Source organism: Schistocerca nitens, chromosome 2, assembly GCF_023898315.1.
Source record: "Schistocerca nitens isolate TAMUIC-IGC-003100 chromosome 2, iqSchNite1.1, whole genome shotgun sequence".
Lineage (NCBI taxonomy): Eukaryota > Metazoa > Arthropoda > Insecta > Orthoptera > Acrididae > Schistocerca > Schistocerca nitens.
In genome coordinates this window covers 582,591,855-582,605,136 of record NC_064615.1, presented here as the reverse complement: position 1 = coordinate 582,605,136, position 13,282 = coordinate 582,591,855, and the positions used below count along the sequence as shown (strand labels likewise).

The 13,282-nt window shown below is 38.7% G+C and overlaps 1 protein-coding gene across 2 annotated transcripts in view; it reads left to right on the top strand.

Annotated features, from left to right (window-relative positions):
* LOC126236646 (phospholipid scramblase 1) overlaps positions 1–13,282 on the top strand; it is a 149,033-nt gene that overhangs the window by 23,106 nt on the left and 112,645 nt on the right. For both annotated transcript variants that reach the window (XM_049946106.1, XM_049946105.1), the window contains exon 3: positions 11,982–12,263. In XM_049946106.1, the coding sequence (XP_049802063.1) occupies positions 11,982–12,263 (282 nt within the window). The remainder of the gene's footprint in view (positions 1–11,981; positions 12,264–13,282) is intronic.

The window sequence follows — 13,282 nt, the reverse complement described above, 5'->3', positions numbered from 1 at the left end:
GATCAGCAATGCCTATATTAGACAAAAACCGTCTGGTGCCGTTGTTAGATCAGTTACTGCTGCTACAATGGCAGGCTCTCAGGTTTAAGTGAGTTTGAACATGATGATGTAGTCAGCACAAGAGTGATGGACACAGCATCTCCAAGGTAGTAATGAAGTGCGGATTTTCCTGTACGATCATTTCACAAGTGTACCGTGAATATCAGGAATCCAGTAAAACATGAAATCTCTGACATCACTGCAGCTGAAAAACCTGCAAGAATGGAACCAACGTCAACTGAAGAGAATCATTCTGTGTGATAGAAGTGCAACCCTTCCACAGATTGCTGCGGATTTCATTGCTGGACCATCAACAAGTGTCAGCATGCAAAACATTCAACAAAACATCATTGTTATGGGTTTTTGGAGCCGAAGGCCCACTCTTGTAGCCTTGATGACTGCATGACACACAGCTTTACACCTTGCCTGGGCCTGTCACCACCAACATTGGACTGTTGATGACTGGAAACATGTTGCCAGGTTGGACGAGTCTTGTTTCAAATTGTATCAAGCAGATGGATGTGTATGGGTATGGAGGCAACCTCAAGAGTCCATGGACCCTGCATATCAGCGGGGGACTATTCAAGCTGGTGTAGGCTCTGTAATGGGATGGACGTGTGCAGTTAGAGTGGTATGGGATCACTGGTACATCTCGATACGACTCTGACAGGTGACACATATGTAAGCATCCTGTTTGATCACCTGCATCCACTCATGTCCATTGTGCATTCCAATGGACTTTGGCAATTCCAGCAGGACAATGTGACACCCCACACATCTAGAATTGCCATGAGTGCCTCCAGGAACACACTTCTGAGTTTAAATACTTTTGCTGGCCACCAAACCCCCAAGACATGAACATCATTGAGCATATCTGAGATGCCTTGCTACATGTGGTTCAGAAGAGATCTCCAGCCTCTCATACTTTTACAGATTTATAGACAGGCCTGCAGGATTCATGGTGTCAGTTCCCTCCAGCACTACTTCAGACATTAGTCGAGTCCATTCCATGTTGTGTTGCAGCACTTCTGCATGCTCGCAGGGCCCCTACACGATATTAGGCAGGTGCACTAGTTTCTTTGGCTCTTCAGTATATAATGCACACTTGAAGAGCAGTGAGCACATGTTTAGTAGAAGAGATTTGTTTCACAGTAGTGAAGCTGAAGAAGCACTTTGTACTTTACAAGCTGGGGGCTGTCATTATACAAAGGCATTTAAATTATTTTTTGTAGGACTTTCTGCATGCTAATCGTAATGTGCATCAGACTGCTTTCTTCAGGCATCTGAAAGTATATCTAGTTTCTGGAGAAATACACCAGCATAACACTGCAGTGATATTCCGTACTGCAGCTGGGAATGGAAGAAAGCAAAAAATGAGAAAAGTAACAACTATTTGTTCTCATTGAACTTCCATTCGTACAATGAAAAAGTACCCACGCTAGTTTCCTGCTGAGATAATTCAAGTGTTCTACCCTAGAGTTTTTGATTAATCACCAGTCCAAGCAGTTTAACTGTGTTGTTTTCATTTCTAATTATGTTAAGACTATAAATAGTTCCTTCTGTTGTTGTCTGATTACGTACATTCTTAGGTTTATGCAATTTGAAAAAAATTGAACAGGAAAGGTTCAAGAACAGAGTCTTGGGGTACTCCTAGTTTTATTGGAACTGTTGCTTTTTTTTCAGTAAATAATTTTTAGTACCAGCACATTGTTGTATATATGATATAGGATAAGTCAGAAGATGAGATTTGGTAAATCAGTTTACTTATGATGCTCCAGAAATTCAAGAGACAGAGTAGATGCAGTGGTCAAGCAAGAACTATTTCAGCTTCACTTTAAATGTATTTAATTTTGGTATGCATTGTAAGTAAGAAGGCTTCTGTTACGTAACACAATTTCAATATGATAAACTCCAATTTTGCATAAGTTTGTACTTACTATGTTAACATGCAGGTTAAGCTTCTGCTTAGTTTCATTTGAGTGTAATCTATAGTTATGTTTGAAGATGTTTTCTTTTTTAAGATGCTCCCTTTTGTAAAAGTTAATATCTCATGTCTACACAAACAAGGAAGAGCAGTATTTTCAGACTTTAAAAAAAAGGTCTGTAGGAATCTCTGCATTCAGCCAGCTTTCTTTGTCACTCTAATAATCTTTTTCTGATTTCTTTTTTTAAGTTTGTAAAACTCCCCCAAAAATTATTCCATAGATGAGTAGTGACTGTATATTGCCATAGTACATCATGACCTCTAATGGGCAGCATGTATTTTGAGTGAGAATTTGTAACAGTAAACATAAGTCTGTTCAGTTTGTACTCGTATTAAAATTTTTAATCTGCATCTCCCACCTGAAATCCTCTTGTACGACGATTACTGTGCAAAAAAGTTGCACATCTAGTAACGAAAAATACATTTTTCACATCATTGAACAGTCAATATAAATATATTATTTCATCTTTTGTTTTTTAACTAATATGTTGGGATTTTCAAATAATTTAATATTATAATAGATAACTTCATATTCACAAAAATTCCGATTGGAAAAAGAATAAAATAAAGAAAGAATAAAACAAATGGAAAAAGTTCATACGGTGATTAAAATGAAGTGACAAAGGAAAAGAAATTAAAAATGATACGTAAACCAATTAACTGAATAAAAATGATGATCAAAGTCATTTTGATAAAGATTTAAAAATAAAAATATTTACTGCCACTGTCAGTATTCAAAACCGCACCACGTAATCAGTCTATATAATACGACTTTTTTAAATGTTACTGAGTATCATGCAAAATTCTGAATTTTTTTCCATCAATTACTCGCAAACGAGAGCCCACCATGATGAATAGTAGCAGGGTGTGTTGCCTGGGATCTTAACTTACATCACAGTAAATTTGGTTTCAAAAAGTTGATCCCACTGCTGGGAACCTCTGTCTTTGTATGATCAAGAAATATAACAGATATGTTTTGTTTATCATCCAAAGCTGTTAGTATTCCTTTAAAAAAAAAGTAAAAGTTGCTGACTAGGTTGACTTTGTATCTCTGAACACATGTTGTGAGTCATTCATCAGCATTTCTTTATTAAAGAACGCTGTTAATCTTTAAGGCACATCTTTTTCATAATTTTGAGGCCTGACAAAGCTGAAACTGCCCTATTTTTAGTGATTTCACATTTGGTGCCTTTCATATGCAGAGGTGTTACTTTTAGTCTGTTTGGAATTACAACACTCTCAAATGATGAATTTACTGTGTCTGATAGTGGTTCTACAATAAATGTTGTACCAGATCCTTAGATGTTGCTGGATACATGAATAATGTATTTGCATGAATTTTTAGATCTGACTGTACTCTCTTATTGCCTGGCTGTTGTCATAATGTGTATTTGTCAACTGCTGCCCTATATTTGAGAAATGGTGGTTGAAAGCACTGGTCACGGGTCGGTCAGTTTATTATTATTTTAATTAGCTCTAAATTGGTATGATCATTGCTCTTGCGCCGATTTCTCTTTTTACATCTTCCCAGACTGTTTTAACTGTATTCTTGAAATTATACATTAGCTTCTAATGTTTTTTAAATAACTTGTGTTGGATTCTTTGGGATTTTTTGAAGTGAGTAATGAAATCAGGACCAGTGTTTTGCTTGGAGTATTCATGCAATCTCCTCTTATTTGTACAATTATTTTTTTAAGCAGAATTAAATGTAGTAGTTTTCTTGGAAAACACTATTTCAAACAGTTTTAAATGTGGCCTTAAACATGCTACGTTTGTCATTGCTATTGTTACAGTTGTATGTATACATCATTCTAATATTCCCTCTTCAGGAGGGAACAAAAATATTCCACATTTTCAGTACTGAAATTCTTACAGTGTGTTGTATCCACAGTATTGCGAATCTCTTGAATCATTCATTGTAAGAATTTGGGTGTAGTGATTGCTAAAACTTGTATTTACCTCCTATGTTTTATGTGCATTTTTGCAGGTATTTAGCATCATCTAGTTATGATAGATGTAGAAGTTGCTGTTTTCCGAGCTGGTTCCATTAATTTTGGGCTCATATTCAGTGAATGTATACTATTGTCTTTGAATTTCTTGGATTTTGAGAAATCAGCATTGAAGACAGCACATATGGTTATATTTTTCTTGGGAGAGTAAATTTCTTCCCCATGTCCTTCCTTGTGAATGAAAAGCACTTTTTGTCTCCATCTGGTGACCTGTACACAAGGAAAGTAGTTGTGTTTTGCCTTGATAATACAACTATAGATGGTTCTATATATTTTTCATTGGACAAATTATTGTGTTTATATACAGTCTTAGACATAAAACCCAGCCGCTGGCTGGATACTGCTGAAAATAAGTCAGGGTCATTCATTTAAGGCAACTGATATATCCAGTCATCCCTCAGAATTCTAAGTTTGGCCATATGCACGATCTGGCAGCACTGTAGGGTGTGGAAGTGCATGGAGAAAGTGCTGTATCTGTTCGTGGTCTTGTGGTAAGCATGACACAATGTAGATATAAAGCCTTGAGATCGAGTCCACTTCATTCTCTATATTTTTAAATCACACTTCGGTTGGTTGCCAAAGTTTTCAGTCTGATGCAAACTCAAGGATAATTCACTTCACTTTTTAACACACCTGTAACAGCAAAAGCTTCCAGAAATTATTTTGCCAAACAGCTCGTGACTGCATAAAGATCAGAACAATTTATGCTTCTCATGCTACAGTGACTGCTGGCTATTGGCCATGTGTCATCTGCCTCATAATGCCAGGCGCCATCTGCCAGCATGGAGGTATGAGTGTATTTATAAACTATTACATATTGGATTTTGCATGTTTGAAAATTGTGAACATTGTTCAGGAGTTGTAAAATAGACTTGTAAGTGGAAAAAGTCTAACATTTGCAATATATTGTTAGCTTTAGGTTTAATTGAGAGATGAAGGCAGCAGAGACAGCTCAGTACCTTTGTATTGTGTGTGGACAGAGTGTCTTTGCACTAAACACAACAGAAAATGATTTTATTGTTTCAATAAAGATTATTCTGGCATGAATGATTTTCCACATTCAGGAAGTGTCAGAAACAGGCGTATGTGATGAACTGTGACCATTTAAGCATCATGCGATATTTGCATTCAGTAGGCAAGGTTCAGAAGTTGAGCGTAGGAATACTACATGCTCTAATTAAAAGCAACAAAAATCAAAGGGGGTGACTGTTACTGCATTTTTGCTTGAACATCATCAGTTCATTCATTGAGCATTCGTGTGCAGTGTTGTTACTGGTGGTAAGTTATGATGCCTTTATGTTAACTTCTTAGAAGAAATTAATGGATGGGCCATATCAAGAAAGACATTGCAGTGTAAGAAAATTGACAGACAAAACTGCATCGTGTATTGCTATTACACAATAATACACTATGCTGATTTCAAAAACAAAACTATTCAGGAGATTATTTGGTATGTCATCTCTCACACTCTTACTATTCTGATCTTTCCCATCCCTTATCAAACAAACGTCAAGTAAATTTGTTTCCAGGCAAAAATCTTCCTTCAAACCCAGGTTGACATCTGTAACCAGTCAGTTTCTACAGGCATGGAATCAGTAAACTACCCGAGCATTGTCAGACTATTTTAGGTAATGTTAGAGAATATAGAGTTAATGAGGGATAAATATTTGCAGTTGTGTTCAGTATATTAATGGAAAACCCTCTTAAAATATGCACTGTGCTGATACAAATGAAATACAACTTTCCATGATAACCTTACAATGAAAGTTTATTTTAATGAAACATTAGTACATGTAACATGAGCATGCATATATCTGCATGAATTAGTAAGATATTATTCACTTCGGGCTTTGAAGCAGTTAGTGTTTACTTACTGTTCAGCCATACTCAAGTAGAATGGAAGTGTGTAATTTGATAAATAAAATTACTTATGTACAAAAACTGTAAGTTATGTCAGCAGAAGTGAAAAGAGGTATTATCAGTTGTGCAATGTAATAAGTTTTTCATCTTTTCACTATGTAGTACTAAAACTAGTGAGGAAATATTCGCTGGAGAAGTTTTCTTAAGGTTTCCTTATTGAATGTTGACGTGACTGCTTTTTGCTCTGTGATGAAATGGCTAAAAATATGGCCTTCAGCGAGACTGGAACTGTGAACCAACACAGCCTTCATTTGACAGGCGATCACTCCCTACAGTCACCACATTCATTGCGGATGTCTCATAACGTACGACAATGAACGCAGGTGTATACCTGTAGCACAATTCGATGATGATGGCACAAATTTTCAGGGATGACAGAGAAAAGTAATTTGAAGTAAGGGACCCTGGTCTGGAAATGACAGAGTCGAAAATACCTCCGATAGTGGGCCTGTTATACTGCAAGCCCCTTGCTTTTCATATTTTGAGAGGTGGCAGTATGGACCAAAACATGACAGAAATTATCACTGCTGAGCAGTTCTTTCATAGGCAGAAATTAAGTCTGGCATTCGCTGGTTTCACTTTCAACGGATTTTTGAGCCCACATTTTCTGTCAATGCATATGGTTTCCTACACCGTAGCTTTTCTTGATTTTGAACTTTACACTGTTTGTAGCTTACAAAGTCTTTCTGTGGATGTTCACATATAGCAATCAGTTTTGTGTTGTCTCTTTATTAGTGTGGTTCACTTTTGGAGTTAGTGCCAATGGCAGTGATCTCAAGAAACTTATCGGGTGATCAAAAAGTCAGTATAAATTTGAAAACTTAATAAACCACGGAATAATGTAGATAGAGAGGTAAAAATTGACACACATGCTTGGATTGACATGGGGTTTTATTGGAACCACTACATATTGCTAGACGCATGAAAGATCTCTTGCACACATAGTTTGGTGATGATCGTGTGCTCAGCCGCCACTTCCACCATGCTTTGCCTCCCAGGTCCCCAGACAGTCCGTGCGATTATTGGCTTTGGGGTTACCTGAAGTTGCAAGTGTATTGTGATCGACTGACATCTCTAGGGATGCTGAAAGACAACATCCGATGCCAATGCCTCACCGTAAATTCGGGCATACTTTGCAGTGCTGTTCACAACATTATTCCTTGACTCTAGCTATTGTTGAGGAATGATGGTGGACATATTGAGCATTTCCTGTAAAGAACATCATCTTTGCTTTGTCTTACTTTGTTATGCTAATTATTGCTATTCTGATCAGATGAAGCACCATCTGTCGGACATTTTTTGAACTTTTGTATTTTTTTGGTTCTAATAAAACCCCATGTCATTCCAAGCATGTGTGTCAATTTGTACCTCTCTATTTACATTATTCCATGATTTATTCAGTTTTCAAATTTATACTGACTTTTTGATCACCCTGTCTTTTATAAAGATGTGCTGCCTACTAATGATGCACCACTAGAGATTCTCAAAATTGTAAGTGGCATCTGGTGAAGTGCCCTTTTTAGCTTTCAGTAGGCTTAAGATGGACGAACTCAAATAATTGTGACAGTTATTGATTTATGACCTTTGATTTGAAATTGGTGCATGTGAGTATTATTAATAATTATTCTCTAGTCACTAAACCTGAAATTCAGATAAGACTCTCACACATATCCTTTGGGTATTCTGGCTCTCAGCAGGTGTGTCTTCGAGAAACCCACTGTGGTCACTTCACAGTCCATTCCAGGAACATATTGGACGATATTCTTTCTGTTACAATTGAATATTGGCTACAATGCAGGATGTGTTTGGCATCTCTGTGATCAAAGATTTACTTCATGGTTTATCCTCCTAAATTTAATTGATATATTTGTATCATTTCCATAGGGTAATCTGAGAGGTTTTCACATAAGGAATGAAATAAGGTTACTAATTTATGGTTTTGAGTCCAGGAAAGACATTCCACCTGAAAATTCTAACTATCTCATGTTGTTTCTTGTGATTTAGCTGTCCTAGACACTACTGGCGCAATAAGGGAGAGGGAAATACCATAACGCCTCACTAGTTCTGAGATAACCTATAAAATGAAGGCTGCTGTGGTTTGTGTTTACAGTCTTGCTGAAGACCAGCTTTTTAGGCATTTTGTGACAGAGATACAGGCAGCCAGATCGAAAACCAGTAAGAGAATCTTATTTATTTTGTTTATGAAATGTCCCTTTTCCTATTGCTTGAGAGTGACCCAGGACAGCAAGTACACATAGACTGCTTTAAAGTCCAGAGTCAGTAATATTTCACTAATTTGTACCAATATAGGCACATTGTAATTACAGATACCTTATGTTTTATTAAACAATGGAAAATCAAGGATGGAATAACGACAATATTAAGAAAAGGATAGATTGCTACTGTACCGTATAGCGGAGATGTAGTCACACATATAGGCACACCAGAAAAACTGTCAAACAACTATGTCTTATTAAAATAGACTTTTGTTGTAAGGTTATTGTGGTACATTGTATTTCATTTGTATTAGTACAGTGCATATTTTAATAGTGCTTTCTGTTAGTTGGTTGAACACAACAGTAAACATCAGAGAGAAATCAATCATCAACAATGTATTCCCTCACATTATCTAAAACAGTCTGACAATGCTCAGATAATTTACTGATACCAAGACTGTGGAAACCTACTGGATCTGTGTTATAGATGTCATCAAACCAGTTTGGAAGTGTGTTTTTGTCTGGAAATGAATGTCTTGACTGTTTTTCGTTAAGGAGCAGGAAAGATAAACATTTGAGGTCATAATTAGTAGAATAATAAACAAATGACTTCCCAAAAAAATCCTGTATAGTTTTGTTTGTGAAATCGACTGAGTGCATTATCATGTAGTAGCAGCATGTGATGGAGTTCTGTCTGTCGTTCTTCTTACAATGTGGCCGAAAAGTTTTTCTAGTTGGTGGCATCAAATGCTAGCTTCAATGGAAACACCACTAGGGAGCAGTTCATAGTATACAACAACATTTTTGAGACACAAGATGCAAAATATTATGTTCTTACTGCCCTTTGCTCAAGTGTATCTTGTTTGTTGGTGCCCAGCTATTAATTTCTTCCTAAGAAATTAACATAAAGGCATCACAACCTATCACTAGTAACAATCTGCAGAGTAATGCTCAATGAGAAAATTGATGACAGTCAAGCAAATATTCAGTAACAGTCATCCCTTTGATTTTAGTTGCTTTGCATTAGAGCAAGCAATGCTCGAACTTGCGACTTTTGAACCTTGTCTATTGAATCCAAGTGTTGCATGGTACGTAAATTGTCTCAGGTCATCACATATGTCAGTTTAGTATCTTACTGAATACGAAAAATCATTCATTCCAGAATGACCTTTCGTGAAAGAAGAAAATCCTTTTCTAATGTGTTTTTCAAAAAAGCACTAGTCCCACACACAATACAAAGTTTAGAGCTGCCTTCACTGCATTCTACACACATCAAAAAAAGTTTTGCAATAACCTCCATTCCGAGAGTTCCAGAACCTGTACAGAAAATTGGAATAGAGATCAACATAAAGATCATTTCCGCCTGTTTTATTGCTCATGAAAACCACACATTGCATGTTGTACCACCATACAGCGAGATCTTCAGAGGTGGTGGTCCAGATTGCTGTACACACCGGTACCTCTAATAACCAGTAGCATGTCCTCTTGCATTCAGGCATGCCTTTATTCATTGTGACATACTATCCACAAGTTCATCAAGGCACTGTTGGTCCAGATTGTTCCACTTCTCAACATCTATTCGGTGTAGATCACTCAGAGTGGTTATTGGGTCACGTCATCCATAAACAGCCCTTTTCAATCTATTCCAGGCATGTTTGATAGGGTTCATGTCTGGAAAACATGCTGGCCACTCTAGTTGAGCGATATTATGCTGAAGTAAGTCATTCACAAGATCTGCACAATGGAGGCATGAATTGCCGTCCATGAAGACGAATGCCTTGCCAGTATGCTGCTGATATAGTTGCACTATCGGTCAGAGGATGGCATTCACATATAATACAGCCATTACGGCACCTTCCATGACCACCAATAGCATACGTCGGCCCCACATAATGCTACCCCAAAACAGCAGGGAACCTCCACCTTACTGCACTCGCTGGACAGTGTGTCTAAGGCATTTAGCCTGACCAGGTTGCCTCCAAACACGTCTCCGGCGTTTGTCTGGTTGAAGGCATATGCAACACTCATTGGTGAAGAGAACATGATGCCAATCCTGAGCGGTCCATTCAGCATGTTGTTGGGGCCATCTGTACCGCGCTGCATGATGTCGTGGTTGCAAAGATGGACCTCGCCATGGACGTCAAGAGTGGAGTTGCGCATCATGCAGCCTATTGCGCACAGCTTGAGTCGTAACACGATGTCCTGTGGCTGCATAAAAAGCATTATCCAACATGGTAGCATTGCCGTCAGGGTTCCTCCAAACCATAATCCGTAGGTAGCAGTCATCCACTGCAGTGGTAGCTCTCGGGCGGCCTCACCGAGGCATGTCATCTACATTTCCTGTCTCTCTGTTTCTCCTCCATGTCTGAACAATGTCACTTCGGTTCACTCTGAGTCACCTGGCACTTCCCTTGTTGAGAGCCCTTCCTGCTACAAAGTAACTATGCGGACACAATCGAACCGCAGTATTGACCGTCTAGGCATGGTTGAACTACAGACAAAATGAGACGTGTACCTCGTTCCTAGTGGAATGACTGAAACTGATTGCCTTTCGGACCCCCTCCATCTAATAGGCACTGCTCATGCACGGTCTTTGGGCAGGTTTAGTGACATCTCTGAACAGTCAAAGGACTGTGCCTGTGACACAGTATCCACAGTCAACATCTATCTTTAGGAGTTCTGGGAACTGGGGTGACGCAAAACTTTTTTTGATGTGTGTATTAAACCCAAATGAAGAACATGTCACAAATGTTAGGCCTTTTTTCTACTTGCGAGTCTATTTTGCAACACTTGAACAATGTTCAGAAGTTTCAAGTATGCAAACTCCAATATGTAAGTGCAAGATGAATACTACAACTTAAAATAAGAAAATTACTGTTGATAAATAAACTCAGAGCACTGCACCATGGTTGCCCAGTCAGGCAGCAGGTCAGTGGCGGGTCACATGTCACCAGTAGCCAGTGGCCACTGTAAAGTGAGGAAACTCTCGAGAGTAAACTGATCTTAACGCTGCCATGAGCTGTTTGGCAGAATGGTTCCTGGACATCTTTGCACGTACATGTGGATTAGAAAGTGAAACGAATCATCTTTAACATACCATCAGATTGACAACTTAAGTAGTCAACCAGAATGCTATTTACAAATGTAGGGAATGGGGTGGACTCATACTCAAGATTTTATGTCTACATTTTGCGACGCTTACCATGAGACCATGAGCATATACAGCGCTGTAACATCTTATGAAGAGGGACTGCACTTACACATCCTACACTGTTACTAGATTGCACATATGACTGGACTTAAAGTTCTGAGCTGCAGCTTGTTATAATGGTAACCTTACGCAAATGACTCCAACTCAGTCTCTGTGGCAGCTGCCTAATAGCTGTGCTTTATATCTAAGAGTGAACACTATTGAAGTCAATATTTTCTCTAACATATACACAGCTATCCCAAGACCTAACATTTCCCAGAAAATATGCTTGCAAGTTTCACTTGAGTGAGAAATATCAGCTCTAACATATCTTGAACAACCCACAGAACAAGCAACAGTACTGATGCTACTGCCTGAAAAACCAGCCGAATGCCACCAGCATTGCCTGACCGCAGCCAGAGTCACTCGAATGCTCTGGTTGCCATGCTCAGAAACAGACATGTTCGATTCACTCTGTGCCACCATACTCCTTGCCGCCCTGCTTGCAGCATCACTATAATCATGCATCGGTATTATGTTAGCTATTGTGTTCAGTGAAATTTAAGTCACCATATTCATATTAAATCAATCAGCCAACCAATCAATCTTGGTATTGTTTCCAGCACAGCCAGGTTACCCTCCATCAGGTCAACCTGGGTTTCAGCCTCCCGGTGGCTACCAACCTCCACCAGGTGGGTACCAGCCAGGTCCTGGTGGATATCAACCTGGCGGATATCAGCCTGGCGGATATCAGCCTGGCGGATACCAGCCTAGTCCTGGTGGGTACCAACCACAGGGGTATCAGCCTCCAATGGGGTACCCTCAGCCCACAGGGTACCCTTCTCCCGGACAACCCTACAGCCAGCCAATTGCACAACAACCAGTCAGTGGCGGTGGAGCACCAGGTATGTTAATGAAGTTGTTCTTCTATATCTTCTCTGAAATTTTGCTGTGGCCACAGGAGTGTGCATTTGGGTGTAAGTGTGGTTGTGTGTGTGAGAGACTGACTGTGTATACTACTGCTGGAAAAAGACTTAATGCTCGAAAGCTACTGCTGTTTTCTGTTATGAGCTACTATGCTTCTCTCGTTGCTACAGGTGAGTGGTTGCCTTTCCCTGATCTTACATATTGCTCCCTGTATATTTACATTATGCGTAGCGTTTGATGCAAGCAGTAAGCACTAGAAATATTGTAAAGTATATTCGCATGCTACCCTTTATTGGAATTCGACCACGAGCCCCGACCCTCACTCGTACTAATTGATGTCACTCACACTTAAACCTATCAGTGTACATATATCTGTGCGTGTGCGCGTGCGCGCGCGTGCGCGAGCGCGAGCGCACGCGCGCGCGCTCATATATGCTTTCAACTGCTTGATATTCTGTGTACTCGCTTCCAGTTAGTACTGTCATTAAACTGATTTTTTACCAAACAGATTAATGCCAGTTGTTGAATTTTAATGGCAGCAATTTGTCACAGGGAAGTAAATAACCAAAATATAAAAAAAGTAAACTAATAAACTGCTCACAAATCAAGTGCAAAAAGAATAGAGAGGTACAGTTTGTTAAAACATACATGTTCCTTGCACCCCTGAAACACTTTGAACATTCAAAATAATCAGTATGGTAGCCAGCCAAAGCAGAACAATTGGAACTCTGAATGAATTGAATGTTATCATTGAGAAAATAAATGTAAAATGATAGTGTATTTAGAAATGATGTTAATTGTATTAACTAGACAGCATCTGTATTTATCACCAACTTTTTGCTGTTGTAGTATTTGTGTTATTTACAGTTTGTCGTGTCTCTTTTATTGTTCTTTCCCTTGTGTGATTTACTTTCATCCTAATAATTTTATGGTGAGGTATTGAATTCCATGAAGTATAATGCCATTTTTCTTTTTACGAAATCTTCATTGCTCAAAA